Source organism: Tigriopus californicus, chromosome 10 (assembly GCF_007210705.1).
Source record: "Tigriopus californicus strain San Diego chromosome 10, Tcal_SD_v2.1, whole genome shotgun sequence".
NCBI classification, from domain to species: Eukaryota; Metazoa; Arthropoda; class Copepoda; order Harpacticoida; family Harpacticidae; genus Tigriopus; species Tigriopus californicus.
The window spans coordinates 305,257-331,514 of NC_081449.1; the positions used below are offsets into that span (position 1 = coordinate 305,257).

Here is a 26,258-nt window from a genome sequence, read left to right on the forward strand (position 1 = left end):
GATCGGTCGGGAGGTTGAGTTTGGGTTGTAGTTGGATGGGAAATGGTGGTCTTGTGTGGGCCGGGTGTCACTTCACAAGTCACGATTCAACGCCCAATGCCACCACCATGATCATCATGATCATCATTGTGAATGCCTCGGCATTTGCCTAATGTTAGTTCATGCGGGAGCAACCCTGAATCTCTTGAGATTTCGGGGCAGTTTGTCACGGTTTCCTCCCCTCGCTTTCACGTTCGAGAAGCGACCGAAAAAAGGCCGGGAAGAAAAGTGCATGGGGCAAAAAAATGGGCCGGAAACGAGTGATGCTCACTAAAGAGATCATTCGCTGGGAAACAAAAAGGAACTAGTAGGGAGAGAGCGAACGACAGCTCGAAACCACGACTGGATCAACAACCATGAATCACTGGCAATGGTGTTCGTCCACAGTTGGTCATGGACCTCTTCTTGTTCGCTTCCCCCCCCCCCCTTACACATTCGACGAAGTCATCCCTCGGCCAATGCCGACTCAATGGTCCCTGGGCGGGATACAACAAACAGAGGGGTGCAAGAAAACACTGGGAACCCCCCAAACGAGAAGGACCGAGTTTAATATTGAATATGGCTTTGATTGATGATATGGTTGTCGCATTGGTAAGCAAAGCGGCTAATAAATCGGTCCAATATCTGATGCCTCAAGTTTCAATGCAAATCGAGAGCTAACCTCAATTCAAGGCCGAACTCATTCGTCGATTTAAAACCCCACAGTTTTCCGGGATCAGTACATCCGCCTTGGCCGTACATCGGCGAATTGATATGTGAGAGATCAAACGTAGGGGGCAGCGCGAGTGATTGCATTTGATCTTTGGTGTCCTTGACTTAAAGTTATAGAGCGGTTAAAAATGTTTAGAAAACGTCGTTGTTCTTTCGTAGCTCTCGATTGTTCTTGCACTAACGGTAGTGGGTGGCGGTGTACGAATTCAATTTGATAGTATCAGTCGGGGAAATGAGAGATAAACTTTCGTTTTCATATTCACTACCAGGCATGAAATAAATGCATCGGAACACTATTACACTATATTCATTAACGAAATAATACGGAATAGCTCATCTCTGAATGCGGTGCTTCACGAATGCATACATTTTGCTTGCTTTTTTTTTTTGAACATTNTGAAGCACTTTGTGTGTTCGTCTCCAATGCTCTTCCAGGGTCGAGTTAAGCCATATCTCAGAATCAGCGACCCTTAAGTAAAGGATCTCCAGTCAACGGCAACAACAACAATAGCAGCAGAGCCATCGGCCGTGGTGGTCGTGGCAGTCATTACTTGTTCCACGAACGAAGAAATGATCCCTAACAGCCCCTCCGGGTTTTGCTCATGAGCACACGCACAGAACGTTGTGCACTCACTTGCCGTTGCAATAAACAATATGAAGGCTTGAAGAGATGAATAATGACTAACGATGTGTGCACATTCCACGAGTGAGTGTCAAAAAAGAAATGGGGAGTGAAATAATTTCCGCGACGGATTGACATCTTGACTAGCTCAGTTGCTTGCTTGCTTGCTTGCTTGCCTCCTTATGTCGGTCTTGTGTGCATGTGTGTGCCTGTGTGTGTGCCTGTGTGTGTGTGTGTGTCCCGCTCTCGAGTTTGAGCTCTCTTGATCCGTCAAGGAGCCAATCTCGCGTACTTGACGTCAGACACCGATTTGCCATTCCTCGTTGCAAATTGATCAAAGAGACTCACTCACTCACTGATGTTCTGCAGGAAAGAGCAAGTGTTCAAAATGCTGGACCGAAACAGATTCTCAACTTTGACACTCGTCATTCAATGTCATACTAGAGATGGAAAGGAAAATGGTTCAAATTCAAGACACGAGGAGCCCTCTCTCTGGTCATCGAATCAATGGGTGGGTGGGTGGGTGGCTAGGTAGTGTTGCTGATCAGGGCGGATCCCTTTTCACGTATTGTAGGCCTCAAATCGCTTTGAAATAACTTGCGTCCGGGCAAGTCATTGCTTTTCTTAATTGGTTAGTCTTGCGTTTCAGTTGGTTCTCCATTGATGAATTTAGGATTTGGGTCATTCGTCATTTCGTCAAGAGTGGGTTATTCTTTGTTATGTCCTTTTGCATCAACTTAATTCTATGTATCTTTTCATTTCGACTCGGCCGCACAGCTACCCAATTTAGTGAAAGTTGAGCCAACCTTTAAAACTTTAAGCCAAGTAACCTCGGCTTTTTCTTTTCTGCACTCAACTTCTTGGACGAACCCGAATCTGGTAAAAAGTTAGAATTCAAAGAACTTCATCTACACCACAGGTGGGATACTAGGTGGATATGAAAGCCAATCAAACGACATCCAAATTTATGACCCTTGTGTGGACTGAGCATAGTTGAGGCTTTTTTCCAATACATCTCCTGGATGATTATTGGTTTTAATGGTTTCGTTCGAGCTGAGTTTTATTTCTTAAACGGCGTGTAGTCAAAACTATGCTCCCTTGCCTCCGAGAGTGCCAAACTTTTCGCTAAGTAAGCTGAAAATGAAAGGCCCGGAAAGGCCAGTGACGTGACAAGTTTGGTTAGTTTAAGGAAATCCGACAGGTTGCTTTCAAAGTTTTTCATTTCCGTACCAAATTATTAACTTTGAGAGGAGAAAGTTTCTGCCTGTTATGTCTGCACCCTGTACCAAGATAAATGGCCACAGAATTGTTCTCAACTTGAACTCTCTGTCTTGGCAACATGAAGGGCACAGCCGTTTCACATCTCTGAAAGTGTGTCCCACCGAAAATCGACCAACCTCCTCATCACTTCTCGTCCTCGAATCAAGTGGTCCCGTTTTGCGTTGTGTGTACTTGTCCATACTTTATCTACCTATGTGACATGTCTTCTTGGGCTTGCCCGCCCCAGGGTGAAAAAATCTGGAATATTTTCGAGCCCAAAGCTATTTGCCAAGAAGCAACGAATGCTTCATACGTCAATTTCAAGAGGAGAACTCTTCTTGGATTATTCAAGAGTAGTTCAAAGAAATGCACCTACAGCACCATGCTAGGTTCACGTACAAGCATTGCACGTCGAGAGGTCCCTTTGGAACCCGCGTAATTATGAATGTATTTGGTCAGTCGGAATTGTTTATCTGTGCTGGCCTCACTCATCTTATTGACAATGGGAAGCCGGGCTTTTATTCCCACTTGTCGTCGGTTGTCACCCTTGAATGGAACTCTAGAGATCCTTTTGGCACTCGCTTCGATCGTCTTACCCCTCTTTCAAACTTTCAATTCTCGGAGTAAGAAAAATTGAAAAAGGACATGGCCTTCGAAAAAGGAAACTTTTTCTTCTCGTGGGCGCGGGACGCCGAAGAGAATTTATGCTCTTTGTTTAAATTTGAAAAGGGCCCTTGAGAAATTACTTTCAAAACAAGTTTGAGCACAAAAGAACGAGAACACCCAAGCAAAGTCAGTTGCATAAAGAGGAAAAGCGAACCAACCAGATTTGACCCGGAATTTCCATTAGGCGTGCGTGAGCTTCACACCGAAGAAGGTTGGCCAGAAACGACAACTTCAGACCGTGTTTGGATCCTTGGGGTCCTCGAATGAGAAATGGAACCAACCAAGTGAGAAGTACTAACCCGGAACAACTCCTTGCCTGCCAAGAGCCTACTGAATCGCCTCTCATTGAACAGAACAGAATAAACAGAAATAAAGAACCAGAGAGTGAGAAAGAGAGAGAGAGAGAGAGAGAGAGAGAGAATGGTAGGTTTGTGATGAAGTAAACTTTTTCCCAACTCGGTAAACCTTCAACCATATACAAACTTCAACTCAGGGGCTGATCCATTCCACTAAAGAACAACGAGTTGTTCCCAGGCCAAATCGACCAGGATTCGACAATCAACACACGCAAGATCAGAATAAACGCAATACACATTTACAGCCCCTCCCTTCAAAACTCGTTCTGAATCGACTACTAAACGAAAATCAGTTTAATCGAATGGACGGGATCTGAAAATATATTTGGAAAGCCTCATCCTGCAACTCACGTTGTGGAAAAAGAGTACCCGAAATTTTGCCAACATCTGGACATTTCCTCCTCCTCCTCCTCTTGACGAGTATCAGCGTGGTGTTCTAGGATCTTGGTCTAAAATCGGGCATTGGCCTTGAGGTTATGGCGCATCTAGAACCAGTTCCCAAGAGGCCGTAAGAAAAACGCACTCACTTTCCCTGTTTTTCTTGCCAGATTTCCGCATATCAACGCTCGCTGAACCTTAATCAAAGTGCATCTGCGACTCGCTCGGAACAAGATTATTTGTGTTACAGGGTGAGAACGAAGGAATCCTGTCTAGAATGCATTTTCTAGCCAGCCATTGCACTTTGCTCGGAGCTCAATTTCTTTGGGTACAAAATGGTTAAGATCCGGTTAAACGGAAAAGATCAGATGGAAAGATGCTTGCCTAGGCCTCAAACAACGATGATGAAGGGTGAGTGTTTTAGGCGTTCGTTCTTTGGAAAGAAAAGAGACAATAGAGACAATGGGAATTCAGAGCAGACGTTGAGATGGTTGGACACTTCCGCCGTTTCGGAACGTCTCGTCAAATCCATAGTTTTGACGCCCATCCTCATTGCACACACATCAAGCACATCGGATGAGACGATGGAAAAACCGGATCAGCTCGAGGGAACCGGAAGTTCATTCATTCAAGGACCATTGGAACAAACAAAAGTGGAGCAAAATTGGATGGTTTGGGTGTTGCATTCGGCGCTCTAAAAGGTCATGGATCACTAGGAGCATGGTTTATGACTTGGCAAACTTGATCCACAACGAACAGCGTTCATTGAAAATATACTGCTATTTGTGCATGCTCAAAGAAGGCTCGCTCTTTTGGGGAGTATCCATCCCTTGTTTCAGCATTGGGGCCAAGTTTGAGTGACGACTCAGCATCCACTATCAAGTTTCTTACAAAACGAGCCAAGCAGGTGTGTGGGTGTGCCACCGCTGGGCTGATATCATTTTGGGAGCCAGCTGAGATTCATACGATCTCTCGTTCCATTTGCGTTCCAATAATGGAACACTGCCATCTCCAAATTGAGACATAAAAATGTTTACTCTCGTTGTCAGTGTCCTTGAGGCGTCTTGAAAGGCAAGCGAAATAATGCCCGAGCCAAATGCACTTTTTCTCTCAAGACAACAGTGATATACGTAGATGGGAAAAGAAATCTACCGGGGCACACCCGCACACACTTACGCCCGCATGTAGCCCAAAGTAGGCACACAACGGGACCGGTTTGGTGTTGCTACAGTAGCGCACAGGCGCAAACTGCTCGTGTCAAAAGAGAGGTCCTGCTCGGCCGAAGCATTTTTCTTGCTCTTGAATGTGTGCAGATTGGAGCCAGCCAATTGCGTCAAGTATTGGTTTCTGCTTAACTGAACTAACAAAGAGCCCCATCCTTCCAACGATCCATGTAACAGTGGAATGCCACAGCGGGCCTCCTTCAGCCTTCGCTTTGGAGGCCGGACTTGGCTCTAGGACCAAATTCTGAAGTGCATCCATCCGTCTTTCCTTCATCTCTTCGATATGGTTGGTTTTGGTTTCGTTTCAGAATTCATTTCCGGCGAGCGGGTACATGCACCACATAAGTAAGTATTATCTCGTGAATAAAAATGTTGAAAAAAGGGATTAGTGGCTAATCAACGATCATAAGTGTCAATTAATTAGCTTTTGAAGCATTCTTCCGTCGTTCGAATGGAGATGAAAATGACAAGTCGACATTATGTTGAATACGTATATTGATAGAAAAGACGCACTTGTTGTGCATGAAGTGTCATTTTATCACGCGTTTAGTCAACATATCATTATTGTGATTATTATCTTCCATATCTGTCGTTCCGAGTAATGGCTTTCTGAATGAATGAGTGCTTAAGGCCTTTCTTGTGACAATATGTGCGACCGACTTGGTGTCAGACGCGTTGTGTGATGCACCACAAAAAAATGCGGTTAAACGCTAAATAAGGCATGAGTCACGACAACCATTTTTAGCAGGATTGCTAGTTGGTCGTCGAGTGGGCCTATTGGAATGCCTATTCAGCACTAACGATAATGATAGGTCATGATATTGTGGGTTCAATTGCTCCATCAACATGAAACCCCGCCCACGGCTTGTCAAAGAATCATATACTCGTACGTACGTATGCCTCGGCAGGGTTATGGGTTTATTTTGCTCACAACACGCGGATAAGCCAAGCACGGACCATCGAAATGTTGGTTTTTAATATGCACATGGTGTTGGAGTGAATGGGAATCCTGCATTTTAATATGTTAACTGCGACCCCAAAAGGCATGCTGGAACTTCGTTTGAATGCAAAAGTCGTGCTTCCAATTTCTCTGTGATGATGGGATGTTTGCTCGAGCCCAAAGTGCTTGCTTGCTTGCTTGCTTGCTTGCTTGCCCTCGTGCGTCAAGCAAGTAGTATGACTGGATGGGTGCGAAAAACAATTGCTGTTTGAGTGCAATTCCAGAGTTCATCGTGGAACAATGATTTCCGTGATTGGAAATAGACGCCACGAAGCAGGACTCTCCCGCTGTGCGAAGCGACGTCAAACCTTTGGAATCCCTTGTCAGTTTGGTTGCTGTCCACTTTTTTGCTCCTTGCCTTCTTCTTGTTCGGCAAACATTGCGTTTTTGGCAGTCAGCGAGAATGAGAATAAATTGCTTGAACAGTATCAAGAACAACAACAACGGCGGCTCTTTCTTTCCTTACTTCCTTCCTTCCTCTCCTCTCCTCTCTGATAGGCTTTCGATGGGAAACTTTGCATCGACTCGATTTGACAGGAGCTTGCTTGCTCTTCCACGTATGCTACCAAGGGAAAGCACTGTGAACTCCCAAGGACACAGTATGAATCCGTTCAATTGTATTTGCTCAATCAGTTCAGTCACCAAGTTTCATACTCCTGTAGTACTATGTACAGTGCAGTAGTATGTACTGCACGGTCCATGATCAAATCTTAATCTGGATTCGCCCCATCTTCGTCCGCCATTGCATTTCTATCACGCTAAGTAATGGAACAAGAACCGGATGAGAAGGAAGCGCAAAAGCCGAAAAACGAGTGTGCTGGGCAAAGCCCTCCTCCCTTGGTTCCGATCCGAGTCGACCATCATGGTACTTGTTCTACTTGGAACTGGCCAAAAGAACTCGGGTGAAATGTGCCTTGAAATGCATCCCTAATAGTTGTCAGACGACTACTCTGAAAGAACCAGATGGCCCATAGCTGTCTTGTCAACTACTTACTAACGACTGGGAATGTAGATCCAACAAATGAAGACGCTCTATGAACAGTCAGTGGTACTAGCGATCCTACATCTGTTTAAAAAAAAACCCTGCTGTTCGCTCTTGGAATCAGGAATTAGGGCTTAGGGTTATGATGAGACATATCACTATCAATCTCATCGAAAATCAAAAGGCAGCTTTCTGATTGGAGAGATGTGGACAGAGAACGTGCGACTTTAATGATATCGATATATCGCGGTTGAACCACAGAATCAATGGAAATGATGGCTGAGCATGTCCGAATCGAGAGTGAGTGAGACGTTGTTCCAAGAGCGGAGAAGCCAGTGTAATTGCTCCACTCCGGAATAATCATATTAATTCAACTTACCGAGAGTGAGGCGCCCTTGATTTGGACCCAGATCGTCGAAACAAACCCAGAAAGACATTGTTTTTGTTTTTGCTCTTATTAATAGAAGGACTTGTATATGAGTCTTAAAGGTCCTAGGTCACCCCCAAATCGATTACAAAGTTTGTCGCAATCCGAGGGCAATGCAGTTCAAATCGCTCTCTCTTGCCTCCGCGTCTTTCTTGAAAGTTTACCCCACCAACTGAATAATCTGAAATTGCAAACGGCCAATTTGATCTTAAAATAAACAACATGATTTGGGGATGATACTCTCTCTGACTAATCAATTTGCGAGTCCTCGGAAAACTTTGTCGTTCCAAGCATTATCCAGATCAAAATCAAGTTGCCAGGCACAGGCTCAAAGCCATCAGAGAGTTTTGGTTCCAATGGGAGAGTTTGTTCCATACATGAATATGGTTCGTCTTTGAGAGTATATTTGGAGGAGACCAAAACAAAATCCCTTCAGTGGAGTTTGCCTAACTGAAAAACTTTTACCGGCAATTTTGGGCCCAAAAACGCGCCCAAAACTAGGACGCACGTGGTGGAATTCACAGTCTTTGAAGATTTGGCCTCAGCTTCAGTTTCCCCCGTAATCGAGACATTTGGGCGTTGGGTGGGAAATACCGCATTCATTTACTACTTCTTTCGAGGACGTCTGAACTTCTTTGGACTCGGGTTGGCAAAGCTCAAGCTGAGAAATTCCAATGATTCCAACAAATGTTTGCCGAGGCTTCACATTTTCCCTCCATGTCACAATTGCAATTGTGAATTGAAACCGATTCATGTCAAAGATTCGAGACAAACGGAAATGGTATCAAAATGGATCGTTGATTCGTGAATATCAACCCAACGACGCTATGAAACCGCATTTTCGGTCGTTGTCTCCTGCTGATCAGACAAATTATTCTCGTGCCCAAACTCGGTGTGAATCACATGGGCTATTGCAGTAAGTGGTCCCTCTCTCTCGAACGAGCGATGCGGTGTATGTAGTAGTACATGCAGTACACTTTGCTGTAACGGGGAGAAAGAGGAGAAGGAGGAGAAGGAGGCCGAGAAGAGGGATGCACTTTACACGTGGCACAATAAAATTGCAATTCCATAGCCTTCATATCTAAATCTTGTTGTGTGTTATCATACCCCTCTAGCTTGACTAGATGTTTGCTCGTTGGGAAATTGGGTATTAAGATCAGAAGGTGCAAACCCAAGCCGAGACGGAATTGGTTCGGCATTTGTCCCATCCCCTATCTCAAAAGAACGTAGACGACAACGAGAAGGAGGAGGAGGAGGAGAGGAGTAATCCCATCAACAAATGCACTTTCCCCATAATCGCCAGACTCGCTCAGAGTTCCCAATGAGACGAGAGATGTGGCTCCACAATACTACGGCACAGCCCATCCCTATTGGAAGAAGGAGGGAGGGGCACCTCATTCGAACATTTGAAGTCCGTCGACTGCGGGTGACTGACAATGACCGGACGAGACGGCCAAGCGAAATGATTAAGGCCATTCTTTCCTGCCATTTATGTGTCCCATTCATCCATTCATGGCAATTATTGGAGGGGGTGGGGGTGGGAACGTACCAACTGAGTTCAGTGTTTCTCAGGAGTCCCAGAGAGCATGTGAGCCTATGAAGGAGGCGCACTTTCCAGTCAAAAGGCAAAAGGGTTGAGCGGCTTTGATATCGATAAAATTGGACGGATTATGGCGTAGTCCCAGTTCTCCACGCTACCGCAATTGTCATGCATGTCTTTAGATAACACTCATAAAAAGGCCTTGTGCGTGTTTTCACTCGTACCTCTCCCATTGAAAGGCACATAAGAGCAAGCATGGTCAATAACCATCATCCCAAAACAGGAACGCCAACATAAGCGTTCTAAAACAGTCGTTCTTAAACGCCGATCCCAGCCGTCTCTGGTCCCGATTTTAACAGGTCCAAATCGACTACTCTCAGGGTTTCTAGCGGCTCCCTGGTTTACAGATGCTTACCTTGAGTGAAATGGCTGAACTTTTTTTTTTTCGTTTAACCTGTTTTTGAAGATTGTGACAATGGGTGGAATTTTTGTCGCCCTCCAAAATGCAAACCCCTCTTTTGTTTTCAAACTTTTATGTAACTTTGCAGACCTCACACCACCCGAGCCACACTGAATAAAAAAAGCGGTGTTTGGATGAGCCACGTAGGCATGTTTGCTGACACATGTACGTATGTACGTATGTATGCACGTAAATCGTCTCGGGTATTACGGGCATTACGGGTATTATTACCCACAAAGGTAAGTTTTCGACCTGGCTAATCTTTGCCTTTGCTCACGGTTCATACTTTGATATTTTGAGGCAGTGCTGGAGGAATTAGTGAGTGAATGAAAAAAACGACGAGGTTAGAAGACGCCAAGAAGCGAGCCTGAGCATTGTGGGGATTGCGGGGGAAGAATGCTTTTACAACTGAATGGCCAATAAAATGATCCCCTCTCCCTCAAGCGGAAACAACAATCTGGTTCAGCATAGGACAGAAGATGGACAGAAAGAGACGAACAGAGCTAATAGTTGAAATGAATTTACTAACTCGGGATTAAAAGCAGGGTGATGTCAGCGAGGCAAAATGTGGCCGGTCTAATGAGACATGAGTGCCTACAATATCGGTGGACGATGACAACGAAGACAAGCCTTAATGAGGCAAACGACTCAACGAGCTAGTATGTACATTCAAGGAGAGGATCGCTAGGCTTCTCTTAACAGCCTGGATCTCGGGACCAAAAGTCAAGTCCTTGATGGTAAGTAAGCTTTCGTTTTCCCTCGTTGAGTGTTGGCAGGTTTGATTCTAGCCCCCATGTTGTACGTACGTAGACAGAGGACAAGAAAAGACAGAATGACGGTTTCTTGGTGCACACGAAAAAGCCATCATTGTCCAAGAGACTTTTTCAAAAGGCATCAGACTTGAGCTCCATTCTTTTGGCTCTGAATTGGCGCTTGATGCCCGAGGAAATTAAAGAAACTCGGGGCTCCAAGGAAACAAATCTGGCCGAGCATCCAACCTTGTCCCATAAATCTTGGCCATTATTCGGCGTGCTCGTGGCTCGCTGGCTTTCACTGCTATCTACGCTCTTTAAGGTCGGTTGAGATCCGTGAAGGACCTTCGGTGATCTTGATCCACAAATCGTATTAGAAAGCCAATTCAACTTGATGACTGCATCGGCGAGTACGTAAGTACGTGCGTACCTTCGAAAGTATCTCCCGAACACATGCCTCAGCCGTGGATCGAACGAGGTACTGCTCAGGGGAAAGTGGCGCCTGGCCTTCACGGGAATCCTGCTTAATGTTCGTGGAATGATTGACCAAAATGTCAAAGTGGATAATGCACAGAGCGAATGACCACCCAACCGGGTTCCGGAGGGTAAATGTCGTCAATTCGGATTATGTGAGCCTCATTGACCAACAATTTAAAGACCGAGTCGTTTTTTGGTGGGCAGAAGTTTTCATAATTTCCCTCTTTCTCCGTTGAACAACTTTCAGACTACGTAGTCCGAAAAAGGGGAATTGGAAACCACCCAGAGACTCCTTCGTACATGCAAGCTTTGTTGACTGGTTGGTGGTTTTCGGATTGGGGAAAACTTTTACTAGCGACAAGTGTTCCCGGCCTGAGCTCGTCTTCTTAGGACAGAGTGAGAAGCCGGAAAACAAAGTGGTCCTCTCCATAGGGAAACAGGCTCTCTGGCCAAAGGGGTTATCATCACCCGTTGGTGGTGGCCTGAAGAAAAGAAGAAATCAGGTCCATGTACGTAATGGACTGCTGGCCCCAACCCACCCGTCTCACTCTCTGTTGCTTTCCTTTGGAAGTGCCACAAGTGACAGTCCGCANGATGCACTTTGCCACGTGTCTTTGGTCGGTCAAAGGCCGCCAGGATGGGATGTTCCTTTTGATCAACCTGATAGATTATGACAAAACGGACAGCCGGGATCATTTCATGGCTTGGACCTCGGCATCCACTGCCATTTGGTCAAGATGCACCAAGACTCGACTACACAACACACGCAATACACTGGCTGGCACTGGCACTGGACCCAGGAGGGCCTGGGACTGAGCTTGAAGCTGGCCAAAGAGGTCAGGGTGTGGAAGCCATTTGAATGGCAGATTTCTTCCCACACCTTCACTGCCTGGACCTTCCCGAGACGTGGGTGCTGGGAATGTCCGATGGTGTCTTTCCAGAGAGAACGGAGGCTGATCGATGACATTAAGACCTTTCCAAAAGCAGACACCGTGAAACAAATCAGGTCCATGTACGTAATGGACTGCTGGCCCCAACCCACCCGTCTCACTCTCTGTTGCTTTCCTTTGGAAGTGCCACAAGTGACAGTCCGCAAAATTGGACCTTGTACTTTACGGTCGTCTGGGTATAAACAGCCATGACAGATGGATGAAAGGGTCTAAGACGTCCATTGGGCCAAGACCACTGCCATTTACCCTAAACCTAGATTGTTGCTGGAATTGCTTGCTGGCTGGCTTTTTTTTCATCGTACAACTCTCATTTCAAGGACATGCCGTATGCCAATGCCAAGCCCTTGTATTTAGTGCTGCAGTCCAATGTTTTCGTTGTTTGGCAACCTTGAAATATTCAAGGGAAGTTCCGCGTCCTCGGGGCATTTCAACGGGCAACATGAAACTAGAAACATCTGCAGTCTAAAATTGCTCCAAGATGAATATCGTTTTAAGATTAAGATGACTAAGAAGAGAGCCAGGGCCTACCTCCCAAAGTCGCAGATTCATTTCGTTTGGATCCAAATTGAATATATGAATTTCTTTGGCCCTTCAAAGTACGTTGAATGCTACTTGTTCGCTTCGAGGTTCGAGGTAGTACTTGTGGAGCTCGTTAAGGTCTCGAGTCTATTTCCACTCGCAAACTAACTTGAATTGAATATTGCCCCATTGACAATCCAAAGAGAATATGGCAAAAGTCGAAACCTCTTTCAAGACTTTGAACTCAATGGGCACTTCTCAAATTGAACTCGAGAACTTTTTTTTGAGATGGAAGACCAGATCTCCCGTACTGTACGTATAGTATCTTTACTTGCATATAAATATACTCAAAGATGGTATCATCCACCTCGACCTCTTTTGAGTAAATCTCTCACGTTTACTATTACATGATACATCACTCTTCTCTTCTTAGCATTATAGCATTGAGGGTTAAGATACAAAATAATTGGGAAAGTTTGTCATTAATTGTCAAGGGTTTTAAAGCGATAATCCAGCATTTTACCGTTATCATGGCACGAGCCTGCTCAAGAAAGTCAACACAAAGGGTGAGTCAGAAACGGTGTCTTCGTGAGGCCAAGATATGATGCTACTCTTAAATATGAAAAAAAATGAAGGAAGCACACCAGGTTCCGCCTTGGTCATTTAGCCTTAGTCATTCGTGAGGAAATCAGAAAACTCAGGTGAAAGCCATGATGCCACCCCTGAGTGACAAACCCTGATTGCCCAACTGTCTTGGCAACACCAAATCGTTCTAGTATTCCTTGTGGCAAATCTTTACTTTTGGGTTTAGATTGTAGAGTTCACGTGAACCTTTTGACTCCCTTCTTAGATCTCTCTCTTTAGGCTAAATCAATTTGGGTTGAATTGTTGACATTGTTAGTTTGTTGCTTTTTCCTTGGCAGCTCAATGAATTCAATTAGATAAAAGGCATGATCAACATTCTGCGTATCTTTTAAGGCCATAACATTATTGAACCTAAATATGCACAGTAAGTTGCATTTGTGTCTGCATAACTGCTAGTTAAATCGATGTTTTATGCAATATCTTTCAATCTTTTGGCCAAAATTCATTTGAATCTACAAGAGCATGATTCCTTTTCAAGCCTTTTGCCTACCAAATAGAAGCGAAAAAAAAACACCACCATAATCCCAGATGGGCCCTTAGTAGTGCTGGTGCCTCCAAATGGTCCTTGGGAGCGAGTGGCGCCAAGCGATCACTGAAGGTCAATTCTAAAGGCATAAATAGTCGGGACCATCGCTGAGTCGACTCTGCTCTGAAGAAGATAGAGACTTGTTTGCCAGACAAACTTTTGGCAAGTCCACGACATTACAATAGCCCAAGTATTGCCGACTTCGATTTGCTAGTCGGCGCAAAAGAAGATCGTTTTATTTTCGTTTGTTTTTGTGTTCGGATCCTGCTGAAGAGTCGCCGTCGTGCCCTGCTTTGGTCCCACTCTGGATCTGGAATCCTTTTGATTTTGTTAGAGCCTGGGAGAAGGGGGGGGAGTGAATGAGTGGCCCTTGAGAGCCCTACTGCCAGACAGCATCCTCGCCTATAACCATTTGAGAATTGAGAGGCTCTAATCTCAGTGTACAAGTAGTCGACATCGCGTGGAAATTTGACGAGCTTTTGCCAAGTCATGATCCGTCGAGCGTGGTTCCTTTAAATCTGGCATGGATCTCGGATCTCGGGTCTGGGGGTCTCGGATCCCGCCGCCGTGGCAGCAATAGAAAGTGAAAACGAGACATGATTTGCGATGGAAGTGTGGCCTTGACGACATCAGATTTATGTCCCTGACCTTGAAGAGACAAACGATTTCCGTCAACGAGTCAGGCCCCCAAAGAATTGTAGCGTGAGTAAATTATCACCCCTATTATGAGCTTTTGTTGTGTGAGTCGAGTTGAGGGGTTTAGTCCTCAAGAGAGAAAGATCCAAGTCGTCGTAGTCGTCGAGTTAAGTCTGCATCTCGCACTCACTCACCCATCAATGCACTCTGGTTTCCGATAGGATGGACGAAGAAGAACCACTCGCCTTCCTTGGGCTCCAAGTGATTTGGCATCGGTCAATAATCAATGACGTCCAAACAGTACATAGTACACACGTGTATGTACGTACAGCGAGTGCATGCCTGAAGAAAAAATGCTTCTATGTGCCGCACGGCGGCGGCGGCGCTTCTGGGTGCTTTCTTACATTATTCCACAATGCCGTGCCAGAAGGCCCATGATCTCAAATATGTTGTTCCTAATGGGTCGTTTATTCAAGCTGTCCATTAGGTCCATGAGGAATGGGAAGAAGAGGTTCCCATAATTCTGAGATCTTCTTCCAAATGTGCAGAGTATACGGTACACCATACCAATACTCGACAGAATATGGGATTCGGAGGCCGAAGGTAGGGCCACATGTAGTTGCGCTCTAAGTGAAAAGAGGCCATTAAGGCCGACAAGGCCATTGCGATCAATTCAAATTTGCCTCATCTCCTCCTTTTCTCTACCATTGCCTGGACACACAAAGGGGGTCGTTGGGAAGGCTCCACTACAAGAGCTACCTCTTGAGCAAGAGATACACAAGTGTGTTTGAATGTGTGGTATGAATGTATGGTGATGTTAAATCGTGTTCCTTAAATTTCGCCAACAGATGGCGCCCTAACAAAGACGAAAAGTTGAAAAAGATAGAATATAAATAATTCAGATTTTGGCTCAGCATTGGGACTTTGGTACTTGAAGCCGATTCATTGTTTGATTTCGAGTCGACTGAGGGAGGCCTGGCTATGATGTAAAAGAAGTTTTAGGGTCTTACAGTTAACCCGGTTAGTCATAAAATAAGGTCAACAAGTGGATCAATACGTTATATGATTGGATTATTGCAGTGCCACGTAGCTTCCTAAGCATAATAATACCAGGGTTTGCTGTACCTTATACTGGAAGCGCCACCAGCATTCAAGTTTTATGATCCCAATCAAGCAGGTTGACTCCCAGAGTTGAATGTCCTGGTCAGAGTGGAAATTGTGTTTGGCAACCCGAAGCGTAAGAAGTCGCTTTGTAAATTTGGACAGGCGTGTACACTCGAAAAAAGACGACGGTTGCGAATCCCTGCCCATGGGTCCAAAAATTGAAAGACACAGCCGTCGTTTGGCTCTCTGGTCAATTACGAGCTTCTATGATGGCTCTTTTATGGAAATGAGAATATGGATCCTTCCTCCCTCACTCGAGTTTGTTGTCGATTCATTTCAGACCATATCCATGTTTACCCTCCATTGTAAGGATACAATGGCACAACTGCATATCTACGAAGCATGCGAAATCGAGACGAGCGAGTCGCGATGAGTTGGCTCTGATGCAAATATGCTTGCATCCCTGCCTGCCTCTGTTTCGTTCGCCTTCCATCTCGATATGACTTCGAGAGAATCACTATGGCCTCTTTATCCAAACCCCCTTCACTCTCTTTCTCTCTCTTCTCTTATCTCTTTCCTTCTCGCCTAGTGTTAAGCCAGCCTTTGGAGTTCACATTTGGTACTAGGCCGGTCTTGACAAGGCTCATGAATTCGTTGAGACTAGTGAGCTAACGGTTAGCCTAGCTGGGCTCGTGTGAAACATATTCATTTCATTCCCATCCCTATCACGTTCCAACCCCTAATTGTAGTACTTTAAGTGATGTCCCCTCCCTTTGGGAACGCACATCAACGAGCTATACTGACTGCGAAGACCGGGAAACAATGGACGCTCGACAATTAACATCCACGAAGAGAAACGAGCCAGTTGTCAGCGTCCAGACCCCTTGGACCCCTTGGACCCCTTGGCTCCCTTGGCCTGTGCCATACATATAAAGCACTTTGCTGGTTAGTTTTGAAGGAGCTCTAGAAGTCAGTCGTTGACGATTGGAGGATAGCAAGAATAGCCGCCGCATTGAGTTTATTCTACCCTGGTAGATCTAACCTCCCTTTGAAGCACTTACGGAAGAACAATCTCGTTTGTCAACGCCTACAGTTTCGGCGTGGGACGCTTGCCAAAAAAAGAGTTATTAAGCCCTCGTCTATGAGGTGAATTTGAATATAAAGTAGTTTCACGGTTAAGGTTGAGACTGTCTCAGGTCAACAATTCAAATAAACGACTTGGGACCGATAGAGCCCGAATTTCCGATATCTTGGGCGGCGGTATTGGGGCTTTTCCCGACCTGCCGGGAGTTGACTGACTGGCTCTGTAAAAATAAAGACTCCCAGAGAAAGACCAAATAACCCACCAACCCGATCCAATGGGTGGTTCTGGGTGACCTTGGTTTGGATCTGCAACAACGCGATCTATTGCTGCCAAGTTTCAACTGTCGGTGGAAAACACGGAACCATGTTCAACAAGGCCATGTTCCAGATCAAATTTCCGAGTCCTGGCGGGGATTTACTTCTCATGAATTATCTTGGTCCGCGGTGTACTGCATTGAGAAGTGCCCAAGAGGAAAACCAATGCCTATTCTACATAGAGTTCTCAGTTTGAAATTTCATCCCCCAAGGTTCTCCGCATTGAATGGCGGTACCGTCAGCAGATGTCTTTTATGCCTGAAAGTCATTTTCCGGCCATCCGAGCCGGAAGTACGACTAAGATGGAATGATTTATGAATTCAAAGTTAGTCTCTCTCTTGTAGGAACTGTCGACAATAGCTACAATAATGCCATGAAGCCTCGGGAATAAATATGTGGGTCATGAGGCGAAGAAATCAACGTATCCCCGTACAGCTCTCAGCTATCTTATTTACCGGAAAAGAGGGGAACAAGAGACCGAAGGGGAAGAAAAGGTCCGGGCTACTCTTTTCAAAGTCTGACAAGGAGAATTAGTGCGAGTTGACAACTTTCTCAATGAAGTACATGTTACTACATACACACTGGCCTTGTTGAGAGTGAATGAGTGAGGGAGCGAGCGAGTTGTACCTATAGGCTATCATTCTCCTACCAAAAAGAAACGCAAAGAGAGAGAAAGACTCTGCGCCAATCGCGAAATGAAAAACCTGTCACAATCACAATGCCAACAAAAAGCCCATTTCCTCGGGCGAGCGACGTACCTACTAGAAAGTAGAAAAGAAGGAGGAGAAGTGCTTACAAAAGTTGAGCTTTAATTTCCTTTCAAGTTTAAATAAGTACTAGATCTAAGTAACCAACCACCAGAGAGCAGAGCTCGAGATGCTTTCATCCAATCTCTCTGAAATACGAGTAGATGGGAGGGACAGGTCCTTTGGCTGGTTGTTACTGCTCTCCATTGGGCTTGCTTCTCAGGACAAGAATCTCATTGCCAGAGGTGTTCGTTCGCTTCTTTCACTCCGTGGTTTCCTTGGTCTCCTTGGTTCCTTCCTTCTTTTCGTGGGTGACGTTGGTTGGATTGCGTTGCTCTTAACGCATCAGGTCTTTTCAAGCAAACTTGAATTTCTTCGCTCAAAACCCTCGAGGAAGTACAAATCAGTACAACACGTAATACCTTACATAGAAGGCGTATGATGTGGAGGTATGATTTGACCATCTAAAAAGCACTGATTTACGTGCATTTGTCCTATGAAACAACCACCTGGCCAAGACAAGGCGAAAATTTCGCATGGTAACCCTGTTTATACTCCAAGTGTGTTGACTTTGGCGGATTTTGAAATCCAGGGCTAAAAATAGAATAGATTATCAAAGAACAAGTAAAAGGTGCGGTTTGGCAACTTTGAAAGTACAAACTTTCAATCAATAAGCCTCCAAATGTAAGGCCACCTCCAAACAGTCGTTCTTTTTTTAATTCAATGATGGGCCCAGAATTCCCTGGAGACTGGATATCCATCACTACTGAATTCCAAATGGAGCCAAGGCGACGCGTCAACTCTCACGAACATCCATCCCACCTCTCACTTTCTTGTTTTGTCCAATTTACCTTGGGCCTCTGAGGGTGGGTGGGACAGGCTATTGACCAATGATGGTAGTTATGGTGGTAGAGAGATGAGAGACCATTATGGGAATGCAATTTTCAGCTCCCCCTCATTTTGTGCATGCTAGCGAGCTCCCCTCCCATGGCAAGCAACGCAACTAACCCACCCACCCACCCACCCATTCACTGCACAAAGTTTTACTCCCGACCACCACCACTTCGTCTTTCACTCTTCCTGTCCTTTCTACATTTCTGCGCCTTGCATCTCTCCCTTTCATTGCAAAATGATTCATCCTATTGACCCAAAAGGAAACGACCGAAATGCACCTCCTTGCATCACCAAAACCAACGCCAAAATCATGATCCACTAATTCAACCAAATTCGAACCGGCAAAAAATATTAGCTTCGAATTGGACCCCGACGTGAAAGGAATGGAATTGAACCAACATCGTTTTTGGCCAGTGGCCCCCTCCTCGTCGGTCCACGATCCTGGCTCGCTTGTTCCATGACAATTGAGATCATGGGTCCTGATAGTCTTACATCAAATGATAATGCGAGGTTTTCCTCGGAACGATAAATCTGTTGACCAACGAGGGAAGTGCTGGCACATGGCACAACCGACACCCGAGGAGCCCACGAGCCCACGAGACCCGAAGTCCGGGAGGCACCCGGCCAGGCTCTCCTTTTGTCGGCCAATAACAATGGCCATATCATTTCTGTCTCCCGTCGTGATCGGAAAGAGGTACCAGATGGTCCAAGGCCATTCAAATTCCCTTACTAGGCTATCTTCCAGATTTCAAAGACCGTTGAGTCTCGCCCTAGGTGCTTGGATTTCATCGGCCTTTGGAATGAAATGACGCCATTGATCCAGGGAGACATGCAGTGGAATCCCCGGCCAAAAGCGAGTTAGAGAACCGACGAGCAGAGCATCATACTCCCGAGTTACTATGTCATGGAAAATGTTCCCCTTCATTTCTCTTATGCAAGTCATGCATACTTCTTGCATTTACGGAGGTTGCAGAACTGCATTGTTGTTCGCTAAACGACTTGAGGAAGACTCTCGACCCGACCGGCCTTCAGGGCCAATGCCATTTCTGAGAGACTTGTAGAGCCACTGTTGTCTTGAATTTCATGCTCAGACAAGTTTGGTTCCAGGGATTGAAAGGAAAGGTGGCGGCGGATTCAGAGTGGCTCCACGACCGACAGGCAGATTTGTTTAACGTATCAAGAGATATTCCAACTTCACCTACGAACGTCATCAAACCTTGATAGATTTCCCAAGAAAATGTCAGACATGAAAGTTTAGCTTTGGCTAAAAATGACATGCACGTAAGTGAGCTGGTTGGCGTTTAGCTCAAAGCTCAAAGACCACTCAAGAAGAAGAACGTCTGGTGGGAAAATGTCTTTGGTGTCTGGTTGACTTTGGGGCTCAGCTGGTCGAGGTCGCGTTGGTTGGTTGGTTGGATGGATTGAAGGACAGAGAGGGCTGGAGCTCAGATTCCCTGGTCCGAATTTGACCCTGGGGAGAGCGAAATGACTACCACCATCCGACCCACACGCACACACGCACACATCCACATTTGCACTGACAAAGATCAAGTCCTAAATCGACGGACTCTAGGGGGAGGGGAAATGAATTCGTTCAGACGCCATGCATGGTCTTCGGGGAGGCCTGCCAGATTGGCACTCACATAAATCATTGGGCTGAAAATTACTTCATCTTCTGGCATATCTACGTAACGTTCGACACGCTGGAGACGACAGGAGCAGTCTTCGGCTCCCAGCCTTCGGCCTTTGCTCGTTGGGTTCGATTCCCGAGGACAATGTCGGCCCCTTTCTCCTCATCTTTTCCTATGGAAATGGCCTGCTCAAAATTATTTTAGAACATGGAGCTGAGGTGAAGAGGACGTTTTCAGTGATGAAATGCAATGAGCTGAAAAAGAGCCGGGATAACGTGGCCAATCCAAGCCAAGCATGGCTGGAGAGCAATCTTGATGGCAAATGTAACAGTCTCTGGTTCCCTGAAATAAAACCATCTCACACTCAAGAGGGTCTCTCATTGTCGGGCGAGCTCTTGTGGCGAAATGAACCTGTCGTTGTCCTGGTCGCACTTGTGCATGCACTTGTCACAATTCCTACCCAAAATAGTAGTGGGCCATTCTTTCAGATAAATGACTCGGTACAAGCTCGGTTTGTTCCGCCTCTGCGGTTTTTTCCGTCGTCTCTTTCTTTGCTGGCTGAATATCCACAGTGAGTCCATACACATTCAGAGACGCCAACTGACAATGAACTGGAATCTTTTTAGGAACATCCGATGAGATCGCCTTCCTGTTCTTGGTCTTGTTCGTCCTCGTTTTCGACATACCAGGAAATAGTTAGAATGAAAGCAGCAGAGCACTCACTCTCTTTCTCTCTCTTCCTCTGACTTGCCCATGGTTGTTGGTCCACCAGAGAGAAAAACACGTTCCACCATAAATGGAAAGACTCTACCTTCCTCGGCTTTTACAACCGAAGAGAATTTGTTCAAGTCACAAATTTGTGATTGACAGGGCTTTAGTACTCTCTCTATTTTCTTGAGGCGAATTGTGCAACCTTTTTCGTGCGCTCAGGATAATTTGCGATCGACAAAAACACCTTGAAAACACACACACACACAGCTAGAGAGAGAGACCAGGCCAAAAGCCAGAAATGGACTGGTCCAGATTAAAATAAGAAAAGAGGGTCATTACTAGCCAACATTTTCACATAGTGTGATGTTGCACTTAGGGTATGTCTCAAGATTCAAGTCAATTTTGATTGAAATTAATTAAATAAAAGATTGTCGTCTCACCAATGACCACCTGAACCTGGGCTGTGGGCGTCAAATCGCTGATGCAAGCATAGGTCCCCGCATCCTCGGGTTTGAGGTCGACGATCACGATTTTGGAGTGCGACACCCCGGACAACTTCTCGGACTCGAGACTGACGCCACTTCGGTCTTTGGGAGTTATCACAGCCTCGTTGTGCGTCCAATAAAAATTGGACGGGGGTGCCGGGAGTCGAGAGAGGGTGCACTCCAGCGTGAGAATGTGGCCCACGGGCATCCGGATCATCGGCGGTCCGGATATTGACGCGAACGGATCTGAATGGGATAACCAATGACGGGATATGGAAACGATGGCGGATAGAGAGAGAGAGAGAATGAGAGGGGCCCTTAAGCCAATTGACTTACCGGTGGTAGAGCTGAACAGCTCGGAGACCGTCTCCCTAGACCTGGCTGGAGCATCTTGGAGCTTACGGCTGATTCCCTCCAACATCCAAGGTAGCCTCTCTTGAACCACGAGGTAACTCTTATTGCTAATTTTGGGCTCAGTGTTCACTTGACAGTCGTACCACCCCGAGTCCTTTTGAGACACGTCTTTAATCTAGAACGGACGAGCAGAGCCAATTTTAGAGCTCTGAGACTGAATTCGCTCAAAGGTTTATAGAGTGTATCGAGCGATGATGGCCAGAAAGAAGGGAGGGAGAATATCTGCGGAGGATGGCTGTCAATTGGAACCATCCTCAACGGGTGTCAATGCCAGCTCCGATTAAGAGATACAGAGGGAGGGCTAAAAATTGACAAAAATTGATCGCAGCTTTCCGGGAAGTGACACCCAAGTCGTTTCTACTTGCCAGACTTCTCTCCAACGCCCTTTAGACGGTGGAGCAGAAAATTGATTAACATGGAGATATCTCTTCTTGTTGGCCATCCGTCATTTTTTTTTGCTCGTTGGATGTCTTTCTTTACCTTCCGTCCAACTTCGTATCGAACCATTTTCTTCTTCTGCTAACCTCCCACCCACCCACCTCACTGATCATTTTGAGGTGGTTGGGTTTCCAATGAATTAACTTCCCATTCTCATTCCCAGTGAAGTGGCCTCATGGGATAGAACGGGCCTCCTCTCCACTTTACTCATCCCCACATCCTTCCCCAATTCCCCAGTACTCACACGAACTCTCGTTCTTTGAGTGTCCGTCTGTCTGTCTGTCTGTCTGCCTGCCTGCCTGCCTGCCTGCCTGGATGGGGAAAGACAAAATTCGAGGAACAAGTGGACTCGGATTGTGTTCCTGACTTCACTACCGTGAGAAAGAAAGACTGGTTGTCGCTGTTGTTGTTGTTGTTGTTGTCTTTCCTCCTGCCTTCCTGCTTGCTCGCTGTGGTATTTTTCTTTGGTCTCATTGTGATTGGGGAGGCCCCATCTTCAAAGGCCATTAGTCTTACCTCCAAGTTCCAGTCGGCTGCATTCAGTCTCGGCCTTGGGACGTGCACCACATGATAGCGTTTGTCCGAACTGAAAGTCACGTGGCCCACGGACACCACACTCATGTCTCGACCACGCATCCACGAGACCTGAGAAAACAGAACCGCAAATCAATTCAACCATTCCTCCCGCCCTACTTCGTTGGCTCCCTTCCTGACACGCACACACAAGTAGAGATTAGTCGATCGTTGGCTTTCGATCCATTCTCAATCATCTTCAAAAACTTGTGAGCTCGCATTGCGCGATGGAAAATTTATTAGATCCGCTCGGAAGTTCATCGACTGCGTGGCTGGCTGGATAGCTGGCTGGCTTTATCCCTCAGCAAACTAATGAATTGTAGTGCCAGGGTTTTAGAAAACAAGCAAACTTTCCGGGCGATTGAGGAAAATTGGGCGAACAATCAAACTTGTTCTATGCCCTTTTGTCAGCTCTGTGATATCACTTGGACGTGGTACGTACGTACGTACCTTATGCTGTTGTGTTTGATAGAATGGGATTAAGACTGTTGCCAGTTCTGACGTGTTCTTCGTCAATCTTAAACCGCAAACTTGGTCGGAGACTGACGGGCTTGCTTTACTTCGAGTTCGAGATGTTTTGCCGAGGGTATTTCTTGATTGATTAGAACGCTAACAAAGACGTTGGAAAAGAGTTTCGAAAAAAAACCGTGAAACGCATGAGTAGAGGCGTCGGGTCACTCACTAGACATGCCCCTCAAAGAAAAACTCGCCGAGGTGGTTCCATTAGCCCTGGCATTTCAACTACCGTCATGTGGTTACCATTCGTTAAGTATTTAAAGCCTTGCCACCGCCAAATAACAACAATAATAGCAACCATTGTCACACAAGCGAAATAATACGTATGACAGTGCTGTTCCATTCCTCGATTCCTCGACTACTTGATTCTGATTGAACATATATATTTAATCATGAAGATAACAACTAATGAACTCACGGTGTACTCGCCGAGATTCCTGACTCGACATGGTAAATGGACCGTTTCGCCTTCGAACACGGTGACGTTGGTGGTGACCTCCAGGGAAATGGGATCGCTGTCGTTGGGCAGGTCTTGGGACGAGTCTGTTTGGACGGTAGAATATCGGACATTCCCACCTTGCCAGTCCCAAGGCGATCCTGGAAGATACAAAAAGTAACCCAATGAGAATTGAATTCAATTCAAGGCGAGCCCAGAACAGGATACGTACTAGATCCGTCCATTGGATCGAATTGGAACATGCTACAAGACCACTGTACGTACAAAGAAACCACAAGCAAGACCTTTTCAGCCTCGCACCTCTTCAGGTCCTGACTCAAACCCACAATGGCAGTGAGAGAAAGAGAGAAGGGCCATTTAGATTTACGATTCGATACGATACAGGAGAGGCAATAATAAATTCCTGCGCCTGGATTCAAATATTGAGGTAATGGCCAATAAAACTCTGGGTTTATCTCAACTGCAGCCCGTTTGAGGCCAGACTAGACCGAGGTACTCAAAGGCTATTGGTCCGCGGCTTTGACCGCTGGGTTTGTTAAGGACACTTTTTTTTATATTTCACCATCGGTTATTGTTCCACCAGTTTTTTCGGCTTTGGGAGCCTACCCCACTATAGGTACTGTAGGCAATATTTAAGCAAAAGACCCTGAAATATTGGTACTTTGACATGCTACTAAAGAGGTTAGCAGATCTGCACATCCATGAATTCTTTTCTGGAAATTTAGGATCCAGATCTTGAGTTTGTTACAATTTAGATTGATTTTCAAAAATACTCCATTCGTACGAATGAAATTCCTGAAATTGCAAGGTGAATAAAATATCAGAGGCATGGGAAGAAAATTATTTTCAGTAGAGAATGCGCTCTTTGTGTGTTAAAAAAAAAAACAAAATGTAATCAGCGAATGAGACACTGCTTGTCTTGCTGTGGTAGCCCTATTTTTGAGAACTGCTCACTAACAACCAGCCTTAAGGTTTGGTGGCCCTGGTAGTGTTGAGCTTCTTAGGTAAAAGGCCATATTTGCCTAGGAAGAAATGGAAATCATTCCACGTGTTTTTAGTCAATGCTTTCGAGTTGATAACAATGTAAAAAATTGACGTCTTTTTCATTTTCCTACTCAACCATCCGTTTTCATGTGCAGAAATCTAGTTGAGTATTGGATTAAATTCTCAGCCGTTGGCAGTCTCTAAGGTAAAGACCTCTTTTCAGGTTGGCATGACTGCAACGCCATGAAATGTGTCTTATTGTTGCTGTGGTGGTTTGCATGTCAACTTGTCGTCATCTACAATTACTACTCAACAAATTGTGCGCATGCACTCCCTTCCCTCTCCATGGGACAAAGGCTCATTTCGGCCTTTACTGTACCTGACTTCTTCACGTCACAGGGGCAAATATTGGCCTTTGAGTGTATGCACGTACATCACGAGCTCAGAGCTGAGAGCAATTGGCTGTAGGGTAACTGACTGACTTAGTTAGGCACATGTTGTACTCCGAACGATGAGAGGGCGGCTTTACATACATAGAGGGTGCATTAGTTCACAGTTGGCCTTTAGTACCCTTGGGCGCAATCAAAGGCAATCAAGGGCCAAAATATCTAGCTCCCTCTTGCCACTAAAAAGCTCTTCACAAAGTTAGGTCGGTCTAATAACATCAACACACTGGCAAAACCTATTAGGCTCGAGGCCTTTTGGGCTGGCATACATATCATTATCGTGTCATTTCGGTGAAACCATTCCGGAAGATCATTTTGAGGGCAATCACGGCCGGTTACAGTAACGACGAATTGAAGCCACGCACGGTGCCTTGGGTGGCTGTGATGATTAGCTGCTCACGCGGTCTTCAATATGAAATAAAGGCCAAAAAAGGCCACCGAGGGTCGTCCGTTGGCCATACCGCTTGGGCCAGGAAAGGTCGCCCTAATCTGATGGAATCCTGACGACATTTCACATGCACGCGAGGGAGCATTTGATGGAAAGAAAATATTGGAGGCCATACTGTGGCTCAGCTGTCGGTGTGGGCGCCGCGGTCGAATGAATGTTTACCTGCTGCATTGGCCGCACGTATTGTGGGGTCTAACCAGTCAAGAACACACCGACATTCCCGAGCGCAGCAGCCGTAAGAAAATGAGCGTGTTGAGCCGCATGGTGACTCAGCCATGTCACCCGGTGTTTCAAACCGAGGACCGGCTTGGAATTCATTTCTTATTGTTCGAACAGAGTGGGTCCACCATATAAGGCACGCACAAATCTGGAGGGTCAAAACTTTCCATGATGCATGTCCCCGGCACAGAATTGGATAGACCAGACGATCAAAATGGTTTCTGAGGTGTCAGTTACCCCCGTGTCCATTGTACGGTTTGTACTTTTCAACCAACCATTTGATGGGTCAATCATCCGGTCAATCCATCTTTTCCTGATAACCATTGGTAAGTGGCAAATTCAAAGCAAACTCTCTCATACGAACATGGAGAGATCCGAGGGTGCATGCATGCGCTCTCACCATATCTACCTTAACGATCAGGCTGAAACCATCTCCAGTTAGTAGGTACGTAGGTAGCAAGGGCAACAAACAACAACGTCAACGACAAGCACAAAGTATTAACCCTCGTGGTCGCCCAACTTGGTTCGGATCCTCGAAACCACTCACTGAGTCTCTTTCCCCTGGCTCGCTTTCTTGTTCTTCCCATCTTGAGAATCGACGGAAACTTTCCAACTGAACTTGGTC

The 26,258-nt window shown here is 45.8% G+C and overlaps 1 protein-coding gene across 2 annotated transcripts in view; it reads right to left on the reverse strand.

Annotated features, from left to right (window-relative positions):
* LOC131888456 (zwei Ig domain protein zig-8-like) overlaps positions 1–26,258 on the reverse strand; it is a 43,122-nt gene that overhangs the window by 1,817 nt on the left and 15,047 nt on the right. For both annotated transcript variants that reach the window (XM_059237312.1, XM_059237313.1), the window contains 4 exons: positions 23,498–23,676; positions 22,507–22,635; positions 21,475–21,667; positions 21,094–21,384 (listed from right to left, as the gene is read on the reverse strand). In XM_059237312.1, coding sequence (XP_059093295.1) covers positions 21,094–21,384; positions 21,475–21,667; positions 22,507–22,635; positions 23,498–23,676 — 792 coding nt within the window. The remainder of the gene's footprint in view (positions 1–21,093; positions 21,385–21,474; positions 21,668–22,506; positions 22,636–23,497; positions 23,677–26,258) is intronic.